Source organism: Hyperolius riggenbachi, chromosome 12 (genome assembly GCF_040937935.1).
Source record: "Hyperolius riggenbachi isolate aHypRig1 chromosome 12, aHypRig1.pri, whole genome shotgun sequence".
NCBI classification, from domain to species: Eukaryota; Metazoa; Chordata; class Amphibia; order Anura; family Hyperoliidae; genus Hyperolius; species Hyperolius riggenbachi.
In genome coordinates, this window is record NC_090657.1 from 41,328,700 (window position 1) to 41,353,561 (window position 24,862).

The following is a 24,862-nucleotide window of genomic DNA, read 5'->3' on the forward strand; positions in this document are numbered from 1 at the left end:
TGTAATTCTCTCAATGATTTATGGTGATAATAGAGATCATCACCAGATTATACAGTATATTATAACTCTGGTCTTTATGATTATTGGCAGGGTGTTTCTGGGACTGGAACAAGCATCATACATACAATGTGAGTCTTTATCAGCTTAGGGAATACTGGAACAAAACTAGAGCACAGTTGCCCAGGGCAACACATTAGAATAAATTTAGTAGATGAATCCTGATTGGCTTCTCTGGGGAACTTTATCTGTTAAGTGAATCAAGGATTTTAATTAGTTGCTGTGGGTTATGCTCCAGTTTTCTAGGCATCTGTCCCTGTGAACTGATTTATCCAATTTATTTATTTTATGACCTGTACATTAGTTGTATCCTTATGAGCTGCAGGCATGTTAAAGTGAACCTTTACTGAGTAAAAATGAAGTTTCACTTACATGGGGCTTCCACCAGCCCCCTGCAGACTTACTGTCCCCACACCATCTATCACCGATCCTCCAATCCCCTGCAGCCAGTTAGTTTCGTCCTTGATCGTGCACCCGACCCTGCCCTGTACATGCGCAGTACACGTACTATGTGTACATATGATCAGGGCTGCGCAGGTGCACTGGCCTGGCGACTATTTGGCAAAAACGAAACTAGCTGGCTGCAGGGTACTGGAGGATGTTTGATTGACGGCACAGGATGTCTGCATGGGGCTGGTGGAAGCCCCAGGTAAGTGAAATCTGATTGTACCTGTTGGAAATTATCGTTTCAACCCATCGATCTAATGGGAAACTTGCATGGTGTGCACCAGGCATTAAGGTGTGTACAGCCAAGTAATGTACAGATGCATCATTAATTTGTAGGTCTGTTCTGTTGACATGGTGGTGGGGGGACAATGGTATATCCCACCAGGTACCTCCCACCATGTGGGGCAAGAAGAACTATGCACTTTGAGATCATTCAGCACTGGATCTCTTGGCAGTCATGTATTTGGGCTACCATACACATGCTGGAATCTCGGCAGAGATAATCTCGATTGGCTGCCTCTGTCACAACCCTCTAGTGTGTATAGGTTCACTTCTCCTGTGTGAATGAGGCTTCCGGTAAGCAGATAATTTACACAAGGCTCGAGTCACACTGCAATGCAAAATGGGCACTTTTTGGCTGTCTCTAGGCTGATCGCAGTGGAACGCAAAAACAGACAGTCTAATGCACAGTTTCCCAACCCTGTCCTCAAGGCCCACCAACACTACATGTTTTGCAGAAACCACAAACATGCACAGGGGATCCTATTTTATTAATAGGATCCATTCACACTTCTCAGTCCTCTAGACAGCGGATGCTGGAAATGCTTCTGCTCCGGACTCCCACTGGTTGGGCTTAATGGATGAATATATATTTTTTTCAAAGTATGTAGCTGGGCACAAAACCCCATGGCAGAGGAGACTGCACTTTCTGGTCTGAATGGGCCATTTGTGATTTGGTTTGATGCGATCTGAGCCTTAATAGTCCAGTGGCTTTAGAAGCTGCTCATCACTGCACAAAGGTGTAAGAGAAAAATGCTTCTGACAGTCTGTAATATTACTGTAGGCAGCATTTCTACTATTAACAAAACCTATTAAAACTGTATGATAAATTCTCAGTGCCTGGTGTCAGATGATGCCTACAGTCACCTAAAAGTGCTCGACACATACAGGTGACCTTCACCAAGGCAAATAAGGGAACTGGTAACCAGTTGTTGCAATAAAGCAAACAGCAGTTTATTTCCAATAACAGAGCAATAAAACAGTGCACAGGTACACTGAAGGATTCTTTTAGTAGCGGTACACAAATGCCCAGGGAACCGGAGATTGGGCATTTGTCTATCACTACTATACCAATCCTTTAGTGTATTTGATATACTTGATAGGATATGCTGTTTACATGTTGAGGGTCCCTGTTTTAAGGGCCAGCAATGTGTGTACCTGTGCACTGTTTTTATTGCTGTTATTGGAAATAAACTGCTGTTTGCGTTATTGCAACAATTTGTTACCAGTTCCCTTATTTGCCTTGGTGAAGGCCACCTGTATGTATTAAGCACTTTTGGGTGACTGAAGGTATCATCTGACACCAGGCGCTGAGGATTTATCATACAGTTTTGATGACACCAGAGTGGATTTGGTAGCCTCAGCAGCGGCTGTTTTTTTTTGCATTGTGTGATCCTGTTGGAAAGTGTTTGTATTTTTCCTTGAAACCTATTATAAGCAAGTGTGAAGTGGTATTCCAAGATAAACTGCAATAATGGGTTGTTGAGGAGGTAAGCACTTTATTCACTCTCCTAATGCTTATGAGAGAAACGCTGTACGCTACAAATAATTGTGTGAAATATGTTGTGTTCTCACATATGTATTGTTTTCCTGCCACAGACCATACTGGATCACATGCATCTGAGGTGTAAGTGTCACGGTCTGTCCGGCAGCTGTGAGGTGAAGACCTGCTGGTGGTCCCAGCCTGACTTCCGAGCGATCGGTGACCACCTGAAGGACAAGTATGACAGCGCCTCGGAGATGGCTGTGGAGAAGCACCGAGAGTCTCGAGGATGGGTGGAAACTCTGCGAGCCAAATACTCCCTGTTCAAACCTCCCACAGAGAGGGACCTGGTCTACTACGAGACGTCCCCCAACTTCTGTGAGCCCAACCCAGAGACTGGATCCTTTGGCACCCGAGGACGCTCCTGCAATGTGACGTCCCATGGGATAGATGGCTGTGACCTGCTGTGCTGTGGCCGAGGACACAACACCCGGACTGAGAAACGCAAGGAGAAGTGTCACTGCATCTTCCACTGGTGCTGCTACGTGAGCTGCCAGGAGTGCGTGCGGATCTATGATGTCCACACCTGCAAGTGACACAGGTACTGAAACCACCAATCACATATCTCACTTTACACTAAAGGTGTCCATACATCAGGCCATTTATGGGCAGACAGATTCCTCTATGATCAGTGAGGGATCTGTTGCCTGTCCATAAACCACAGAGCATTTTACATTTCAACATAAAATATATCCCAAATCTCCCTGGCATCGCCATTTCCACTGCCTGCCTGTCAGCCCCCTCCCAAGTACAAAAATGACCCCACAGTTAATGTGCTCCATAAAATCTCACCAGTCTGCCGGTGCGATTCCTGCCATTACCACGGTACACAGGGTTGAAGTGACGGGGGATGCCAGAAGTCACGCCGGAGGATAGGTGAGATAGTGTTGTAAAATCTCACCTCTCCGCACACCAGCATGGGGGACATTTTACATTGTAGGGGCACCAGCCAGGAGTCCCATGGTCCTCACCATATTGAATGTCGTTACCGATGTGCAATCAATTGAGCACTTGCGACCAAGATTTTCCAGCCTGTCCAATCCATTTTTTTGACAAATCGAAACCTCAATCAGACATGTTGCAGCACAGATTCTCCTCTGATTCTATAAAATTATTTAATCAGAAGGTCAATTGTAAAATTACCTGATTTGTGGCCACCTTAACCACTTGCTGACCGCCCACTGCACAGGGGCGGCTGGAAAGTGGATCCCGCAAGGACCGCCGCATGCACAGAGGCGGCGGTCCTTGTACGGGCATGGGCGGAGCGATCCCCTCCACCGGGGATCGATGGCCGGGGATTTAGCCTCCAGCTCGCCGGCCACTTAGCAGCGCCGGCGGGCGGAGGAATACAAATCTCCGCCGATCCATGCGTATAATAGGCTTTGTAATGTAATGTATACAAAGCCTATTATACAGGCTGCCTCCTGCCCTGGTGGTCCCAGTGTCCGAGGGACCACCAGGGCAGGCTGCAGCCACCCTGGTCTGCACCCAAGCACACTGATTCCCCGCCCCTGCCCCCTGATCGCCCACAGCACCCCCCCCCCCCCCCGACCCCTGTTTGCACCTAATCACCCATCAATCACTCCCTGTCATTATCTGTCAACACTTTTTTTTATTCCCCAAACTGCCCCCTCCTGATCACCCCCCCACCCCTCAGATTCTCCCCAGACCCCCCCCCCTGTGTACTGTATGCCTCTATCCCCCCTGTAATAACCCACTGATCACCTGTCAATCACCCATCAATCAACCTAAACTGCCCCTTGCAGGCAATCTGATCACCCACCCACACCAATAGATCACCCGCAGATCCGACGTCAGATCACCTCCCAAGTGCATTGTTTACATCTGTTCTCTACCCTAAACACCCACTAATTACCCATCATTCACCCCCTGTCACTGCTACCTATCAGATTAGACCCTTATCTGCCCCTAGGGCACTCAATCACCCGCCCACACCCTCAGAACGCCCTCAGACCCCAGCCCTGATCACCTCGCCAGTGCATTGCTTGCATCTATTCCCCCCTCTAATCACATCCATCAATCACCTCCTGTCACCCCCTAGCACACCTACCCATCAGATCAGGCCCTAATTTGCCCCGTGTGGGCTCCTGATCACTCGGCCAAACCCTCAGACCCCCTTCTGATCACCTCCCCAGTGCATTGATTGCATCTATTTTCCCCTCTAACCACCCCCTGAGACACCCATCAATCACCTCCTGTCACCCCCCTAGCACTCCTATCCATCAGATCAGGCCCAATACAACCTGTCATCTAAAAGGCCACCCTGCTTATGACTGGTTCCACAGAATTCACCCCCTCATAGACCACCTGTCATCAAAATTTGCAGATGCTTATACCCCTGAACAGTTATTTTGGGACATTTGGTTTCCAGAATACTCATGGTTTTGGGCCCGTAAAATGCCAGGGCGGTATAGGAACCCCACAAGTGACCCTATTTTAGAAAGAAGACACCCTAAGGTATTCCGTTAGGAGTATGGTGAGTTCATAGAAGATTTTATTTTTTGTCAAAAGTTAGCGGAAATTGATTTTTATTGTTTTTTTTTTTTCACAAAGTGTCATTTTCCGCTAACTTGTGACAAATAATAAAATCTTCTATGAACTCACCGTACTGCTAACGGAATACCTTTGGGTGTCTTCTTTCTAGAATGGAGTCATTTGTAGGGTTCCTATACTGCCCTGGCATTTTAGGGGCTCTAAACCGTGAGGAGTAGTCTTGAAACCAAATGTCGCAAAATGACCTGTGAAATCCTAAAGGTACTCATTGGACTTTGGGCCCCTTAGCATACTTCGGGTGTAAAAAAAGTGTCACACATGTGGTACCGCCGTACTCAGGAGAAGTAGTATAATGTGTTTTGTGGTGTATTTTTACACATACCCATGCTGGGTGGGAGAAATACCTCTGTAAATGACAATCTTTTGATTTTTTTTACACACAATTGTCCATTTACAGAGATATTTCTCCCACCCAGCATGGGTATGTGTAAAAATACATCACAAAACACATTATACTACTTCTCCTGAGTATGGCGATACCACATGTGACACTTTTTTACAGCCTAGGTGCGCTAAGGGGCCCAACGTCCTATTCACAGGTCATTTTGAGGCATTTGTTTTCTAGACTACTCCTCACGGTTTAGGGCCCCTAAAATGCCAGGGCAGTATAGGAACCCCACAAGTGACCCCATTTTAGAAAGAAGACACCCCAAGGTATTCCGTTAGGTGTATGGCGAGTTCATAGAAGATTTTTTTTGTCACAAGATAGTGAAAAATGTCACTTTGTTGAAAAACAAAAACAATAAAAATCAATTTCCGCTAACTTTTGACAAAAAATAAAATCTATGAACTCGTCATACACCTAACAGAATACCTTGGGGTGTCTTTTTTTTTTTTTTTTTTAAATGGGGTCACTTGTGGGGTTCCTATACCGCCCTGGCATTTTAAGGGCCCAAAACCATGAATAGTCTGGAAACCAAATGTCTCATAGTAGGTAGGTGTACTAGGGGGTGACAGGAGGTGATTGATGGGTGTCTCAAGGTGTGATGATCACCTCCCCAATGCATTGATTGCATCTATTTTCCCCTCTAACCACCCCCTGAGACACCCATCAATCACCTCCTGTCACCCCCCTAGCACTCCTATCCATCAGATCAGGCCCAATACAACCTGTCATCTAAAAGGCCACCCTGCTTATGACCGGTTCCACAAAATTCGCCCCCTCATAGACTACCTGTCATCAAAATTTGCAGATGCTTATACCCCTGAACAGTCATTTTGAGACATTTGGTTTCCAGACTACTCACGGATTTGGGCCCGTAAAATGCCAGGGCGGTATAGGAACCCCACAATTGACCCCATTTTAGAAAAAAGACACCCCAAGGTATTCTGTTAGGTGTATGACGAGTTCATAGAAGATTTTATTTTTTGTCAAAAGTTTTTGAAAAAGACCCCAATAAAAATCAATTTCCGCTAACTTTTGACAAAAAATAAAATCTTCTATGAACTCGTCATACACCTAACAGAATACCTTGGGGTGTCTTTTTTCTAAAATGGGGTCACTTGTGGGGTTCCTATACTGCCCTGGCATTTTAGGGGCCCTAAACCGTGAGGAGTAGTCTAGAAAACAAATGCCTCAAAATGACCTGTGAGTTGGGCCCTTAGCGCACCTAGGCTGCAAAAAAGTGTCACACGTGGTATCGCCGTACTTAGAAGTAGTATAATGTGTTTTGGGGTGTATTTTTACACATACCCATGCTGGGTGGGAGAAATATCTCTGTAAATGACAATTGTTTGTAAATGGACAATTGTGTGTAAAAAAAATTGCTTAATTGTAAGCACCCCTGTAAAGCCTAAAGGTGCTCATTGGACTTTGGGCCCCTTAGCGCAGTTAAGCTGCAAAAAAGTGCCACACATGTGGTATTGCCGTACTCAGGAGAAGTAGTATAATGTGTTTTGGGGTGTATTTTTACACATACCCATACTGGGTGGGAGAAATATCTCTGTAAATGACAATTGTTTGAATTTTTTTACACACAATTGTCATTTACAGAGATATTTCTCCCACCCAGCATGGGTATGTGTAAAAATACACCCCAAAACACATTATACTACTTCTCTTAAGTACGGCGATACCACGTGTGACACTTTTTTGCAGCCTAGGTGCGCTAAGGGGCCCAACTCACAGGTCATTTTGAGGCATTTGTTTTCTAGACTACTCCTCACGGTTTAGGGCCCCTAAAATGCCAGGGCAGTATAGGAACCCCACAAGTGACCCCATTTTAGAAAGAAGACACCCCAAGGTATTCGGTTAGGTGTATGGCGATTTCTTAGAAGATTTTATTTTTTGTCACAAGTTAGTGAAAAATGACACTTAGCGGAAATTGATTTTTATTGGGGTTTTTTTTCACAAACTTGTGACAAAAAATAAAATCTTCTATGAACTCGCCATACACCTAACGGAATACCTTGGGGTGTCTTCTTTCTAAAATGGGGTCACTTGTGGGGTTCCTATACTGCCCTGGCATTTTAGGGGCCCTAAACCGTGAGGAGTAGTCTAGAACACAAATGCCTCAAAATGACCTGTGAGTTGGGCCCCTTAGCGCACCTAGGCTGCAAAAAAGTGTCACACGTGGTATCGCCGTACTCAGGAAAAGTAGTATAATGTGTTTTGGGGTGTATTTTTACACATACCCATGCTGAGTGGGAGAAATCTCTCTGTAAATGGACAATTGTGTGTAAAAAAAAATCAAACAATTGTCATTTACAGAGATATTTCTCCCACCCAGCATGGGTATGTGTAAAAATACACCCCAAAACACATTATACTACTTCTCCTGAGTACAGCAATACCACGTGTGGCACTTTTTTGCAGCCTAACTGCGCTAAGGGGCCCAAAGTCCAATGAGCACCTTTAGGCTTTACAGGGGTGCTTACAATTAGGCACCCCCCAAAATGCCAGGACAGTAAACACACCCCACAAATTACCCCATTTTGGAAAGTAGACACTTCAAGGTATTCAGAGAGGAGCATAGTGAGTCCGTGGCAGATTTCATTTTTTTTTGTCGCAAGTTAGCAGAAATGGAAACTTTTTTTTTTCTTTTTCACAAAGTGTCATTTTCCGCTAACTGGTGACATAAAATAAAATCTTCTATGAACTCACCATGCCTCTCAGTGAATAGTTTGGGATGTCTTCTTTCCAAAATGGGGTCGTTTGGGGGGTATTTATACTATCCTGGAATTCTAGCCCCTCATGAAACATGTCAGGTGGTCAGAAAAGTCAGAGATGCTACAAAATGGGAAAAAACACTTTTTGCACCATAGTTTGTAAACGCTATAACTTTTACCCAAACCAATCAATATAGGCTGAATGGGTTTTTTTTTTAATTAAAAACATGTTTGGCCACATTTTTCGTGCTGCATGAATACAGAAATTTTACTTTATTTGAAAAATGTCAGCACAGAAAGTTAAAATTTTTTTTTATTTTTTTGACAAAATTCATGTCTTTTTTGATGAATATAATAAAAAGTAAAAATCGCAGCAGCAATCAAATAGCACCAAAAGAAAGCTTTATTAGTGACAAGAAAAGGAGCCAAAATTCATTAGGTTGTATGACCGAGCAATAAACCGTGAAAGCTGCAGTGGTCTGAATGGAAAAAAAAAGGGTCTGGTCCTTAAGGGGGGGTAAAGCCTACGGTCCTGAAGTGGTTAAAGGACAACTGAAGTGAGAGGTTTATGGATGCTGCCATATTTTTCCTGTAGCCTCCCTGGCGTTCTATTTCCCCAGGATTTCCGTGCAAAAAGTGGTTCAATTAATTTCCAATAATTGTCAACCTTTTTTTTTTTTTTTTGCAATCATTTTTTTTTAAATATTGAATTCAATACAGGTTATTGTATTGAATTAAACTAAAAAAAAGTGTTTACTGTGAGATGTTGATGACACTGTGTGACCCTGGTGTCATCAACGCTGATCGCCGGGGGACATGAAGCAAAATCTGCCAAGGGACATGGAAGAAGGCACCGAGGAAGCTATCAGAGGTACGCAACGAGGGATCAGCACGCCAATGGTGAATATAAGACCCAGATGTGTAGCCAGGTGTATAGTTTTGCCAGATGTATAGGTAGGCAGATATTTTACCAAATGTATAGGTAGGCAGATATTTAGCCAGAAGTATAGGTAGCCAGATGTTTTACCAGATGTATAGGTAGCCAGTTATTTAGCCAGATGTATAGGTAGCCAGATGTTTTACCAGATGTATAGGTAGCCAGTTATTTAGCCAGATGTATAGGTAGCCAGGTGTCCCCCCTCGCCCCCCCCCCCCCCCCCGATCCCCCACCCCCCAGTCTCCTCCAGCCCCGATTTACTAACCCGAGGGCTGTCTCCTGCGGCGGCTTCTGTGCAGGGGAGGGGGGGATCCCTCTTCCTTGTGGGCTGGTGGCTGGTCGGGGATTCCCCCTTCTGCGCAGGGGGGGGGGGGAGATCCCCCTTCTATGCGGGCTGGTGGCCGGGTGTCTCCTTTCTGCGCAGGGGGGGGGGGAGATTCCCCTTCTATGCGGGCTGGTGGCCGGGTGTCTCCCTTCTGCGCAGGGGGGGGGGAGATCCCCCTTCTATGCGGGCTGTTCGGGGACTCCCCCTTCTGTGTGTGGGGGGGTCCCCTTCTGTGCGGGCTGGCTGGGGGTGGCTCTTCCCTCTTCCTCCCTCCGGATCCCACGTGCGTCCCCCCATACCCCCCCCCCCTCCTGATCTCCTATCCTCCCCGGTATCAAGCCCTACACTACTCACCCGAGGGCTGTCTCCTGCGCCGGCCGCGATTGGCACCCTCCTCCTCCATCACTGAAGTCTCGGTTCTGTGTAACTACTATACGAGGCTTGGTGACGTCACCAAGCCGCGTATTGTAATTACACAGACCGGGACTTCAGCGATGGAGGAGGGTGCCAATCGCGGCCGGCGCAGGAGACAGCCCTCGGGTGAGTAGTGTAGGGCTGGATACCGGGGAGGATAGGAGATCAGGAGGGGGGGGGTTCAGGGGGACGCACTTGGGATCCGGAGGGAGGAAGAGGGAAGAGCCACCCCCAGCCAGCCCGCACAGAAGGGGACCCCCCCACACACACACAGAAGGGGGAGTCCCCGAACAGCCCGCATAGAAGGGGGATCTCCCCCCCCCCCCCCCCCTGCGCAGAAGGGAGACACCCGGCCACCAGCCCGCATAGAAGGGGGATCTCCCTCCCTGCACAGAAGGGAGACACCTGGCCACCAGCCCGCATAGAAGGGGGATCTCCCCCCCTGCACAGAAGGGAGACACCCAGCCACCCCCTCCGCACAGAAGGGGGAATCCCTGCCCGCACGCACTTTCTCTGCCCGCCGGCTGCACAGGGATTCCCCAGAGTGGCTGGATGCTAGTTCTGCACGCTGGGGGTAGCACAGATCGCTACCCACAGCGTGCTGACAGGCATCCAGCCACTCTGGGGAATCCGATAGAAAAAGTCAATTGTATGAAAAAGGGTATCTCAGGTCTAGATATACCTGCACATAGGCCGGTGCCAAGTCTCAGCTGGACTGCCCGTACAGCTCGTAAAGCATCAATAGTAGAAAAAAGACGGCACACCACTGGCTCTGCAAACTTGCTGTGTATTGGCGAACAAAACACACGTGTTTTGTTCGCCAATACACAGCAAGTTTGCAGAGCCAGTGGTGTGCCGTCTTTTTTCTACTATTGATACTCTGGGGAATCCCTCTGATGAGGGAAAAGTGGAGCCGGCGGTGCAGAGAAACAGGAAATCTCCCTGGCAGTATTGACGAGCCCAGCTCGACATTACCACTTTCAGCATGTTTCTGCTGGACGAGCCAGGCTCGTCATTACCTCCAGGGTGGTTAATGCAATACCAGTTGCCTGGCTATCCTGCTGATCCTCTGCCTCTAATACTTTCAGCCATAGACCCTGAACAAGCATGCAGCAGATCAGGTGATTCTGACATTGTCAGATCTGACAAGATTAGCTGCATGCTTGTTCCTGGTACGATTCACACACTACTGTAGGCAAATAGATCAGAAGTGCAGCCAGGCAACTGGTATTATTTTAAAGGAAATAATTATGAAGGGTTGCAATTTTTATTCCCTTTAAAAATACCAGTTGCCTGGCAGCCCTGCTGATCTCTTTGGCTGCAGTAGTGTTCACCAGGAACAAGCATGCAGCTAATCTAGTCAGATCTGATAATGTCAGAAACACCTGATCTGCTGCATGCTTGTTCAGGGTCTATGGCTGAAAGTATTAGAGGCAGAGGATCAGCAGGAAAGCCAGGCAACTGGTATTTCTTAAATAAAAATAAATATGGCATCTTCAGTATCCCTCTCACTTCAGTTGTCCTTTAAGACACTCTGTGCACCACCTCGTCTCCTGCAGTGGAGAATAGTCATTGCCAGCTGCTAGACTGTGTTTATTCATGTAATTTGTATGAAGATCTGCTGACACTTCAACCAGGTTGTGTTTGTTTGGCCAGAGGTTGCTCAAGGAGATGCTAAAACTTCCAGCTTCCATGCAAATTTTATGTAGCTTGGAATCTGTCCAGTCTAAATAGTCAGGCGGTGACTCCTATTGGCTCAATTTCAAGCTACAACCAATCTGTATTACATTTGCATGCAAGTTAAAATTATTTGCATGTCATTGACTATCCCTAATCACTAACCTGAACTCAGACCACAGGTAAAGTACTACTAGCCCAAAACAGTAAAACATATTTTTCATAATGCACAATAAATGACATTTTCCTATGTTAAAGGGGCAGCAAAGCGGAATTTAAGCTACAGGGATAACTCTAGAAACCGGTCTCTAATAGTAAGAAAAACACATGTTTGGTAATGTATCTGGTTACAAAGGTCGGCAGGATAGGATAATTTATATTGTAGCACCTCTTACAGATCCTGGTTGTCACTTAGAGAAAAGCGACGTCCTCCTCTATTCAGCTGTAATCGCCAAATTCTATCCTCCACTTGTGAGATAAAAGCCTGTTCTGTAGTGCCTGGTACACACAATGCAAATTGACTGTCAAATTGATTATATCCAACAGGTCCGATCTGGTTTCTGATCACTTCTATAAAAAAAAAAAAATCGATCAGACCTGTTGGATTTAATCGATTTGACAGTCAATCTGATGGGCTATTGCAATCTCGTGTGTACCAGTCATTACAGAACAGGCTTTTATCTCACACGAGGAGGATAGTATTTGGCTGTTACAAGTGAACAGAGGAGGACACAGCTTTTCTTTAACCACCCTGGCGTTCTGATAAGATCGCCAGGGCGGCTGCGGGAGGGTTTTTTTTAAATAAAAAAAAAACTAAAAGTTGGCTGCATGAAAGCCCACTAGAGGGCGCTCCGGATGCGTTCTTCTGATCGCCTCCGGCGGCCAGGAGTAACACGGAAGGCCGCAATGAGCGGCCTTCCGTGTTTCGCTTACCTCGTCGCCATGGCGACGAGCGGAGTGACGTCATGGATGTCAGCCGCCTCCGATCCAGCCCTTAGCGCTGGCCGGAACTGTTTGTTCCGGCTACGCTGGGCTCGGGCGGCTGGGGGGACCCTCTTTCGCCGCTGCACGCGGCGGATCGCCGCGCTGCGGCGGCGATCAGGTAGCACACGCGGCTGGCAAAGTGCCGGCTGCGTGTGCTGCTTTTTATTTCATTAAAATCGGCCCAGCAGGGCCTGATCGGCAGCCTCCGGCGCTGTTGGACGAGCTGAGCTCGTCCAGACCGCTCAGGTGGTTAAAGAGAATCTGTATTGTTAAAATCACACAAAAGTAAACATACCAGTGCGTTAGGGGACATCTCCTATTCCCCTCTATCACAATTTCGCCGCTCCCCGCCGCATTAAAAGTGGTTAAAAACAGTTTTAAAAAGTTTGTTTATAAACAAACAAAATGGCCACCAATACAGGAAGTAGGTTGCTGTAGAGTATGTCCACACATAGAAAATACATCCATACACAAGCAGGCTGTATACAGCCTTCCTTTTGAATCTCAAGAGATCATTTGTGTGTTTCTTTCCCCCTGCATCTCTCATGCACTGAAGTTTCAGGCTGCTCTTTACTTCCTGCAAACAGCTTTGCCCTTGTCTGTAATTTCTCACTATGTGAAAGCCCAGCCAGCTCAGAGCATGATTTATCCAGCTTGTAAAAGATAAGAGAGAAGAGAGAAGCTGCTCTAATCTAAATAACACACATGCAGTGTGCATAGAGGGGCCTGGAAGGGGGAGTTCATAGCAGAACCACAACACTGAAGAACTTGGCAGCCTTCCAGACACAGGCTGACAAATCTGACAAGAGAGAGATAAGTTGATTTATTACAGAGACTGTGATAGTACAAAGTGCTGCAGTAAGCCAGAACACATTAGAATAGCTTTTGGAACTTGTAGGATGATAAAAAACAGGATGCAATTTTTGTTACGGAGTCTCTCTAAAGAGACTCTGTAACAAAATGTTCAGCCTTATTTCTTCTATCCTATAAGTTCCTAGATATGTTCTAATTTGGTCTGTCTTACTGCAGCCTTTCCTAGTTACAAAGTCGCTGTATTATCTCTGTTATATAATCTAATCTTCTTTCCTCTGACTGCTTTGGCGGGCCCAGGCAGGAATGTGCTGCCTTGCTTGTGATAGGATAGAAATTATACACACCCTCTCCACGCCCCCTGCAGGCTCTGTGTGAGTCACAGACTGTGATTTTCTCAGCCTATCACATGCTGGTTAGAAGCCATGTCTTGTTTGTAAACACTGCCTAAAACTGGCAATTACAAGCCAGGATCACAGCAGGGAGTGGCAGAAACAGCACAGAGGGGCCCAGGAGAACATAATGAATAGAATGGTATGCTTTTTATTGTAAGAATCAGAGTACAGATTCTCCTTAAAGGATACCACAACTGAAATGTGACATAATGAGATAGACATGTGTATGTACAGGGCCTAGCACACAGATAACTATGCAGTGTTCCTTTTTTTCTTTCTCTGCCTGAAAGAGTTAAATATCAGGTATGTAAGTGGCTGACTCAGTCCTGACTCAGACAGGAAGTGACTACAGTGTGATCCTCACTGATAAGAAATTCCCCTTTTTTACCTCTTTCTAGCTCTCAGAAGCCATTTTCTGCTAGGAAAGTGTTTTATAGTTGGAATTTCTTATCAGTGAGGGTCACACTGTAGTCACTTCCTGTCTGAGTCAGGACTGAGTCAGCCACTTACATACCTGATATTTAACTCTTTCAGGCAGAGAAAGAAAAAAAGGAACACAGCATAGTTATCTGTGTGCTAGGCACTGTACATATACATGTCTATCTCATTATGTCACATTTCAGTTGTGGTATCCTTTAACAGCCAAATTTGATCCTCTCTGTGTGTGAGATAAAAGCCTGTTCTGTAACTCCTGGTACACACAATGCAATTTCACATCAGATTGATGGTCAAATCTATTATTCCCAACAGGTCAGATCTGATTTCTAATAGTTTTTCTTATTTATTTTGAATAGAAGTGCCTGTTGGATCTAATTGATTTGACAGTCAATCTGATGGGAAATTGCATCATAAAAACCAGGCATTACAGAATAGGCTTTTATCTCACAGAAAGAGAATATAAATTTACCTGTTATAGAAAAGTAACATCCTTCTCTGTTAACCCTCCTGGCGGTCTATTAAAAACCACCAGGGGGAAGCGCAGCAGTTTTTTTTTTTTTAACCATGTAGCGAGCCTAGGGCTTTAAGCTTAGAGCCTTTAAGCCTCATCTACACGGGTAGATGAGGCGGCGATCCGGCGGCTCGATTAGCCACCGGATCGCCTCTTCCGCGCCCCCGCGCGCCGGCGGATTCGAGTCCCCGCCGGCGCCACTTATCTTCCACTCGATTCCCTGCCATTGTCCCCTCGCGGTCGCGGGGAGCGAGCAGGGAATCGGCGGTGCAGAGATCCGTCCTGTCGGATCTTATCAATCGAGCCGCATCAGCTGCTCGATTGATAAGGAGCATCGCCGCCGCATCACGCGTGTAAATGCGGCTTTATGCTATAAAAGGAATTGGCTGTGTAATGAAAAGAATGTAATCTGCCACAATACGTGTACTTAAATATAATACACAAACAAATATTAATATTATAGTGACAAAGAAATTAGCCATAGTGCCCCTTTAAGCTGTAGCAGCCAAATTCTATCCTCTGCTTGTGAGATAAAAGACTCTGTAATGTTGGCACACACAATGCAATTTCCCTTTGAAGGTCAAATTGATTATATCCAACAGTTCTTCTCACTTATATACAAAATCAATCAGTAAAACAATTGAAAATCAGATCGGACCTGTTGGATATAATCGATTTTACCGTCAATCTGATATGAAATTGTGTGTACCAGGCGTTACAGAACAGGCTTTTCTTTTACAAGTAGAGGATAGAATTTGGCCGTTACAGCTGAACAGAGGAGGACGTCGCTTTTTTCCAACTGATCTGTAAGAGGTGCTACAATATAAATGATCCTATCCTGCTGACCTTTGTAACCAGATACATTACCAAACATGTGTTGCTCTTACTATTAGAAACATGTTACTAGAGTTTCCCTGTAGCTTAAATTTCGCTGTAGTGGCCCTTTAATTTCACTTATAAGTGTGTACAGACATACTGTTTTGATTGGTCAGTTTTATATAGAATGAGAAACTTGCCTACACAATCTGTTCATAGTTCTGTATTCAAAACCTATTGGCTTTCATGGAGCTGGTAAAATTGGCTAATCATTGACGAATCGAAAGTGTGTGCAACAGCCAGACTACTCATTTGCACACTATTTTGGCAGTTAAACAGAGTAAAGGCTCAAACACACTCAGAGCTTTTCTAAGAGCTTTTTACCCATAAAAGCTTTCTAAGAGCTATTTAAAAAAAAATGCTCCCATTGACATACATTAAAATCGAGGTAAAATTGCAAGATTTACCACGATTTTACTGTAAGTAAATTGGAGCGTTTTTTTAAAAAGTTGTAAGAAAAAAAGCGCTCAGAAAAGCGTGTATGAGTGTGTTTCAGTTCAAAGGGCTGGTTCACACTGCAAGAGCTTTTTCTAAGTGCTTGTGATTTTAAAAGCTCTTGCTAATGTAATGCTATATGTGCGTTCTCACTTCAGCCACATGATTTCATAAAAATCACCCATAGCATTGCATTAACAAGAGCTTTACAAATTACTAGCGCTAAAAAAGCTCTTGTAGTGTGAACCAGCCTTAACTGCTTTTGTAAATCAAGAAATACCGGTAATTCATAATCCCCTGGGAGGAGATAGACTACTTTAAAGAGGAACTCCAGTGAAAATAATGTAGTAAAAAAAGTGCTTCATTTTTTACCATAATTATGTATAAATGATTTAGTCAGTGTTTGCTCATTGTAAAATCTTTCCTCTCCCAGATTAACATTCTGACATTTATTACATGGTGACATTGTTACTGTGGGCAGGTTATTTAGCTGTTTCTAGCTGCTCTGTCTGTTACAGACAGCTAATAACAGCTATTTCCTGTCTCTGAACATTGTTACATTGTGGCAGTTTGCCAGCAGTACCGCGGTATTCAGAGCCTCTTGTGGGAGGGGTTTCAGCACAAAATCAGTCACACAGCGCCCCCTGATGGTCTGTTTGTGAAAATCATTGTCTTTCTCATGTAAAATGGGGTATCAGCTACTGATTGGGAAAAAGTTCAATTCTTGGTTGGAGTTTCTCTTTAAGCCACAGTAACATAGGAAATGTACATTTATATGTATGTATTTACAATTTTTCACAATAGTTGTCTTATAAAAATAAAAACATAAGTGCAGATAGTTAACAATATGTTTATAATTTAGGCCTCTTTCACAGTGGGACGTTAAAGTCGCACATTAAAACCGCATTTAACGCAGAATAACTCACTGCAATGAAAAATCAATGCCCTGTTCACAGTGCACACTTGTCTAACACACTTGTTGGTGTCTAACGCTGCACGATAAGTGAAAGCATGGGCGTAGCAATAGGGGGTGCAGAGGTTGCGACCGCATCGGGGCCCTTGGGCCAGAGGGGCCCCGTAGGGCCCTCCCTGAACTGCAGTATTAGCTCTCTATTGGTCCTGTGCTCATAATAATTACTTCTATAGATACTTTGAATAGTGATAATCGTTAACAAACTGTTCCCCATCCCCTTCTTGCTCCTCTGACACTGTAGTTGCCATTGGCAAGTTTTGGCGCGCTGTATCAATTGTTATGTATAGAGTGCTTGGGGGGGCCCCATGTAAAATTTGCATAGGAGCCCAAAGCTCCTAAGCTACGCCACTGAGTGAAAGTGTTGCATGCTATGCGTTATACACGTTATTAGCTGCGTTAGACTGTTTGCACATGCTCCGTAACGACTTGAAATCATACTTTTCATTGCCTGTATTTTCTACTGTATATGCTGTATGCATTGGTAATGCCGCGTTGCGACTTTTTGGGCACACTGCATTGTACGTTTGTGTTGCAACTTTAACGTTGCATCAAACCGCAACCTCCCACTGTGAAAGAGGCTTAAATGTTCTGTGCAAATGAAAGGTGACTGTGCATAATACAAGCAATTTGATGTTATTTGATATATATGATATATTGTATAAGATTCAAAAAACTTTTTTTTTTGTTTTAGAAAAAGCAAATCTTTTGAAAATATTGGATACAAAAAAATATGAAAACTGGAAATCTTATTCGATCAGTATTTAATCTTTTTGGAAAAATCAGTTATAAGTGTATGGTATATTGGTTTGATTTTTCTTATAAAGTGGAAACATTTCACCTTTATACAGATCATTTGTTTAAAAGTAGGAATTGAATCAAAGAATGCACTGCAGAAATTCTAAGCTGCAGGATTAGGTGTATTCTGGATGCAAATTTGAAATTGGACTAATGAAATTCCACCTTTTGATTTGTCCATTTTCAAACTGCATACATTTGCATTAACTCAGAATTAAGGCTGGTTTACACTACAAGAGCTTTTTCTGAGTTGATGCAGGATAATGCAAATGTATGCAGTTTAGAAAATGGACTAATCAAATTCCACGTTTAATTTGTACATTTTCAAGTTACATACATTTGCATCCAGAATACACCTACGGTAATCCTGCAGCTTGGAATTTGTCAGGCAGTGCATTCTTTATACATATTAATTAAAAAGTTGGAATTGTGTTAAACGTTTTTTTCCACTTAATAAGAAAAATCATACCAATATATACCATACACTTATAACTGATTTTTCCAAAAAGATCAAACACTTATTGAATAAGATTTCTAGTTTTTATATTTTATTTATCTAATTTTTACAAAACATTGATTTTTTTTTCCCCCTAGAAAATCAGAATGTTATTTTCTCCATCAAAAAAAAGTTTTGTTTTCTTTTTCTTTAACTCTTTCGGGACTGGCCGCCTAACCCCCCCCCTTAAAGACCATGCGCTTTTGCTGAAAGGGGTGGGGGGTTGCGTTTGGGGGTCAGGCAGCCAAATTCCCTCTGTGGTGTGCTGGGCTGTGTCCCTCCCCCCTCTGCCTTTATCCAGATGTCCTCCCTGCATGCAGCAGCCATCACTTACCTTCCAGGCTCCAGCGATGAGCTGCAGCGGACCCCTCTACTCTAGCCGGCATCTCTGCTCCTACTGCCGCTCAGTTCTGGGTCGTGGCTTGATGACGTCATCAAGCCGGGACTCGATGCGGACGTCACAAGGAGCAGAGATGCCGGCCAGAGCAGAGGGGAGGGGGGGGGGGGGGCGCGGGAACGTCAGGGAGGTAAGTGGATCCTCTTCTTGCCCCCCTGCCGCTGCAGCTGTCAAAGTGATCACTACGATCCGTCCGCGATTCTAGTGATGACATACGTGATGGCTGCTGATCACTGAGAGTAGATGTCAGCTGTCATATGACAGCTTAATCTCACCTCTCTGGTGTGCACAATCGGGACGGTTGGTTAGTGCGGACATTGAATCAACGTCCAGTCAGGACAGCAGCACTACCTTCTAGACGTAGATTAAACCTACGTCGGTCCCCAAAAGGTTAATTTCTTATACAAGCATCAATTTGCTTGTATTATGCACAGTCACCTTTCATTTGCACAGAAGATTAAATTATTAGCATCTTGTTAACTATCTGCACTTATGTTGTTTTTATAAGACCACTATTGTGAAAAATTGTAAATACATACATCTAAATATACATTTCTCCCAGAACAAAATTTAATATATATTATTTTCCTATATCACTATGGCTTAAAGGGAATGTCCAAGCAAAATAAAAAAAATGAGTTTCACTTACCTGGGACTTCTACCAGCCCCATGCAGCCATCCTGTGCCCTCGTAGTCACTCACTGCTGCTCCAGTCCCCCGCTGGCAGCTTGCCGACCTCGGAGGTCAGGGCCGCATTGCGTACATTTTTACGCATTCCCGCTAGTGCAGGAACATTAACACATACATTTTTACGCATCACTGGTTCAACGCGTAAAAATGTATGTGTTAATGTTCCTGCACTAGCGGGTATGCGTAAAAATGTACGCAATGCGGCCTGCCGACCTCTGAGGTCGGCAAGCTGCCAGCAGGGGACTGGAGCAGCAGTGAGTGACTACGAGGGCACAGGATGGCTGCATGGGGCTGGTAGAAGCAGAACTAGCTGCTAGCGGGGGACTGGAGCAGCAGTGAGTGACTACGAGGGCACAGGATGGCTGCATGGGGCTGGTAGAAGCAGAACTAGCTGCTAGCGGGGGACTGGAGCAGCAGTGAGTGACTACGAGGGCACAGGATGGCTGCATGGGGCTGGTAGAAGTCCCAGGTAAGTGAAACTCATTTTTTTATTTTGCTTGAACCTTCCCTTTAAAGTAGTTTATCTCCTCCTAGGGCAGGGGTCTTAAACTCGCGGCTCGTTTGCGGCCCTCGATACAATATTTTGCGGCCCTCGCTGGCAAAAGCTTCCTTATAGTTCGCTTTAGTGCTCCCAAGTAATCCGCCGCATCCCCGCCGCTAAACGAGGGCTGCAGAGCCCACAAATCGCCCGGGGGGCAATCCGCCGGCATTTCCTGGAAGGGGCAGAGCTTTCAGCTTCAGCTCTGCCCCTCCTGACGTCAATCACCGCACGGATCGCCACCTCTCCCCGCCCCTCTCTGTGAAGGAAGAGTGAGAGGGGCAGGCAGAGGCGGCGATGCGCCGCGATTGTGAAATCCCCTATGTGGCCTAGCCTCATCCTGACTTTGCCTCCTGCGGCCCCCAGGTAAATTGAGTTTGAGACCTCTGTCCTAGGGGATTAGGAATTATTCATTTACAAAAGCAGATAAGGCTCGTTCACACTACAAGAGCTTTTTTTTAGCGTTATTAATTTGAAAAGCTCTTGCTAATGCAATACTATGGGTGAATTTTATGAAATCATGTGGCTGAAGTGAGAACGCACATATAGCATTACATTAGCAAGAGACATTAAAATCATAAGTACTTAGAATTAAGACTGGTTTACACTACAAGAATTTTTTCTAAGTACTTATGATTTTAATGGCTCTTGCTAATGTAGTGCCATGTGCATGTTCTCACTACAGTAGTGTGATTTTGTAAAAATCACTCATAACATTGCATTAGCAAGAGCTTTTCAAATCACGTGTACTTACCATTACCCTCACTCCACAGAGATTTTCTGGCAGATTTACTGTCAATTATTTCAAACATGTCCGATCTGATTTCTGACTGTTTTCTGTTCACTTGTAACGTAAAACAATCGGAAATCAGATGGGACATGTTAAAAAATAATTGATCTGGCAGTAAATCTGCCAGAAAATCTCAGTATGCACCTAGCTTTAGGAATGAATTGTAACTTGTGCCCCACCCCTTCCCCCAGCTGCTCCCATTGGTGAGGTAGAAATGGAGATGAGCCAGAGTCTCACTCCATAGACAGTTGGAGTATTTTAGCTCTGGGACACTTTAAAAGACTGTTATTGAGCAGAGACAATATTACTTTTAAATATCCCACAATTTTATGTTTAACCGGTTCAGCTCCGCAGTCCGAAAATCTCATGCATCCGAGCAACGTTCACCTCCCATTCATTCGCCTATTACTTTATTGCTACTTATCACAATGAATTGATCTAGATCTTGTTTTTTCCGCCACTAATTAGGCTTTCTTTGGGTGCTACATTTTGCTAAGAATTATTTTTTTCTAAATCCATTTTAACAGGAAGATTAAGAAAGAAATGAAAAAAATTTATTATTTCTCAGTTTTAGGCCATTATAGTTTGAAATTAATATACGCTACCGTAATTAAAACTCATGTATTTTATATGCCCATCTGTCCCGGTTATTACACCGTTTAAACGATGTCCCTATCACAATTTATGGTGCCGATATTTCATTTAGAAATAAAGGTGCATTTTTTCAATTTGCGTCCATCACTATTTATAAGCTTATAATTTTAAATAATATAACATATTCTCTTGACATGCATATTTAAAAAGTTCAGACCCTTGGGTAACTATTTATGTTGTTTTTGTTTTGTTTTTTATTGTATTTTTTTTTATTTTTTTTTAATAAAAAATGTATGTGGGTAATTTTTGGTGTGGGAGGGAAACTTATTTTACATGTAAAATAATAGTTTTCTTTAATTAAAAATGTATGTGGGTGCACTTTACTATTTGGCCACAAGATGGCCACAGTGAAAAAATTCCTAGATGCGAACGATTTCGCATCTAGGAACTAAAGATCAGAGGAGTTGTTTCCTGGGGGCAGAAATACCGCGCTCTCTGGAGAGAAAGCGTCGGTATTTCTGCGGGGAGGTTAGATCGGTGAATGGGAATTATATTCCCATTCACTGATCGGGGGGCTAGCGGGGGGCGGTGGGTACGCGTGCGGGCGCGCGCCCGATCGCGCGCACCACGCAGGGGAAGATGCAGTGCCTATCTGGACGAGAAAGCTCGTCCAGATAGGCCGAACTGGTTAACATATTTTGGTTCCTGGACGTAGAAACTACGTCCAGGAACCATGTGCGCTCCCGCGGCCGATCGCGCGCGTGCACGCGAGCTCCCGGCCTGCGGTTCGTTAGCCAGGCAATCAGTGAATCGGGCTATGGTGCCCGATCACTGATTGCTCTCCCCCGCTGAAAAAGCGACAGCTTCTCTCGGAAGCTGTGCTTTTTCTGGCTGTTCCCTTCCCGATGCGTCACTCTAAGCGTGTGTTACGCTTAGAGTGACGTCATGTAAACAAACTCATGGCCGCCATTGTGGCCAAAAAGTAATACTACAACTGAAAGTAAAAAAAAAAAAAAATGAACACACATTTACATTATAAATCTATTGTTTACCTCCCACCCTCCCAAAACTACCCAAATAAAATGTTTACTATAAAAAAAAACATTACAATTAAAAACAAACAAACATGTAAATATTTACCTAAGGGTCTGAACTTTTTAAATATCAATGTAAAGATGAAATATTTCTATTTTTTTTTATTTTAAACTTGTAAATAGTGATAGATGCAAAATGGAAAAAATGCACCTTTATTTCCAAATAAAATATTGTCGCCATACATTGTGATAGGGACATAATTTTAACGGTGTAATAACCGGGACATATGGGCAAATACAATACGTGAGTTTTAATTATGAAGGCATGTATTATTTTAAAACTATAATGGCTGAAAACTGAGAAATAATGAATTTTTCCATTTTTTTCTTATTCTTCCTGTTAAAATGCATTTACAGTAAAGTGGCTCTTAGCAAAATGCACCCCCCAAAGAAAGCCTAATTGGTGGCGGAAAAAACAAGATATAAATCAGTTCATTGTGATAAGTGTTGATAAAGTTATAGGCTAATGAATGGGAGGTGAACATTTCTCACGTGAAAACGACGGAACGCGAATGGGTTAATAACATATAAAGTAGATTTAAAGTATTTTTTAGGGACAGGAGAAACAAATACAGTTATTTATAGTGACAAATAGAACAGAATAGAATGCACCATCAATTATTTTTCTCATATGTTCTGTTCACTCACAATAGGTAGTAAAAATCTGACAGCTCTGTAAGGTTTTGGACTAGTCCATCTCCTCATATTCATAGTATTCCTTTTATTCTTTACGAAAGCAATCCCTTTTTATAAATGTGTACACATGCATTTTACAATGTTTTGTTCTAGTGGTCCTTAAAGTATTATTAACCACTTCGCCATATCTGGACCCATATATCCGTCCAGATAGGCAGTGGTGCTGCAGCCGTGTGGTGCGCGCGATCGGGCGCGCGCCCGCTGCCTCCCGATCAGTGAATGGGAATATAATTCCCATTCACCGATCTAAATCCCCGGCAGAAATACCGACGCTTTCTCATCAGAGAGCGTGGTATTTCTGCCCCCAGGAAACTTCTTCTCTTCATTTTAGTTCCTAGATGCGACATTGTTCGCATCCAGGAATTTTTTGAATGTGGCCATCTTGTGGCCAAATAGTAAACTGCACCCACATACCTGTATTGAATAAAAAATACATTATATTACATCTAAAATTGGCTATTTACCTCTCAAACTAAAATTACCCAAATACATTTTTGTATAAAAAAAATAAATAAAAAAAATTACAATTAAAAAAAAAAAAAACTACATAAATAGTTACCTAAGGGTCTGAACTTTTTAAATATACATGTCAAGAGAGTATCTTATTAAATTTTTTTAAATTATAAGCTTGTAAATAGTGATGGACGCAAATTGAAAAAATGCACCTTTATTTCTAAATAAAATATCGGCGCCAAAAATTGTGATAGGGACGTAATTTAAATGGTGTAATAAAGCGGGACAAATGGGCACATAAAATGCATGGGTTTTAATTACTGTAGCATGTATTAATTTTAAACTATAATGGCCAAAAACTGAGAAATAATTATTTTTTTCCATTTCTATCTTAATCTTCCTGTTAAAATGTATTTACAGTACAGTAAAGTGGCTCTTAGCAAAATGTACTACCTAAAGAAAGCCTAAATAGTGGCGGAAAAAACGAGATATAGATCAATTAATTTTGATAAGTAGCGATAAAGTTATTAACGAATGAATGGGAGGTGAACATTGCTCGGATGCATAAGATTTTCGAAGCTGTAGGCTGAAGTGGTTAAACCGCACAACTCAAAACTGATCACGACTGTTACAAACATTATCTTACTGTGAAAATTCCTCACTTCCTGTCCCAATGTCAGCCAATGTTCGGAGTAGGGCTGTGGAGTCGGAACAAAAATCTTCTATTTCCAACTCCGACTCCTCAGTTTATGAAACCACGACACAGACTCCAACTTCAGGTAACCAAAATGGCCCAGAATCCGACTCAGTCTAATATTTACCAGGGGTGTGGATGTTGTACAGAAATCACCCGACTCCGCAAATTATGAAACCACGACTCCAACTCCGGGTGCCCAAAATTGCTCCAACTCCCCTGGTTTGGAGTGTCCATAGAAAAGGAAGAGAGAAAGAGGTAAAACATATACCAGGATTTTATGGTTGAACAGCGAGGAGATGCAAGGCATGCATTTTTCAGTCTAACAGAGGCGGTGTATGCCTGTGCGATTAACCATTCAATTGCAACATATGTTTAGGGACGCGCAGCCTTTCCCCCTACCTTTTCCAGGATTTTATGGTACCTATTGTATTTATTTTCTTTGCAAAGCTGAAAAGAGTTATGGCATACATATGGGCAACTTTTTTGGCCTGTCGCCAGCACACGTGAGCGTGTGCGCGACAGGCCGGCGACAGCTCGTCGCCAGGTCCCTCCGCATACACATGGCGGAGGGACCTGGCAACTGATGCGGCAGAAGCTGTCGCTGTTGCTCCTCCCCCCGCCGGAAGCCCAATGTATTCCTTTCTTGTTGCTGTCGCGGACTAGCGACAGTTGCGGCGGAGTTGCGGCGGCAACTGTCACCAGGCGATTGAGCGGTTCAATCGCCTGGCGACATCAGCGACGAGCGACAGTTCGGGGTGCGCGCCCGTGCAACGCCGCATACTCACGGGCTACCTGTCGTTGCAACACGCGCGTGCCGCGTGTTGCGGCGACAATTGTAG

The 24,862-nt window shown here is 44.0% G+C and overlaps 1 protein-coding gene across 6 annotated transcripts in view; it reads left to right on the top strand.

The window, feature by feature from the left end:
- LOC137541751 (proto-oncogene Wnt-3) overlaps positions 1 to 24,862 on the top strand; it is a 303,040-nt gene that overhangs the window by 270,064 nt on the left and 8,114 nt on the right. For all 6 annotated transcript variants that reach the window (XM_068263229.1, XM_068263233.1, XM_068263230.1 and 3 more), the window contains one exon: positions 2,383 to 2,867. In XM_068263229.1, the coding sequence (XP_068119330.1) occupies positions 2,383 to 2,862 (480 nt within the window). In that variant the 3' untranslated portion in view covers positions 2,863 to 2,867. The remainder of the gene's footprint in view (positions 1 to 2,382; positions 2,868 to 24,862) is intronic.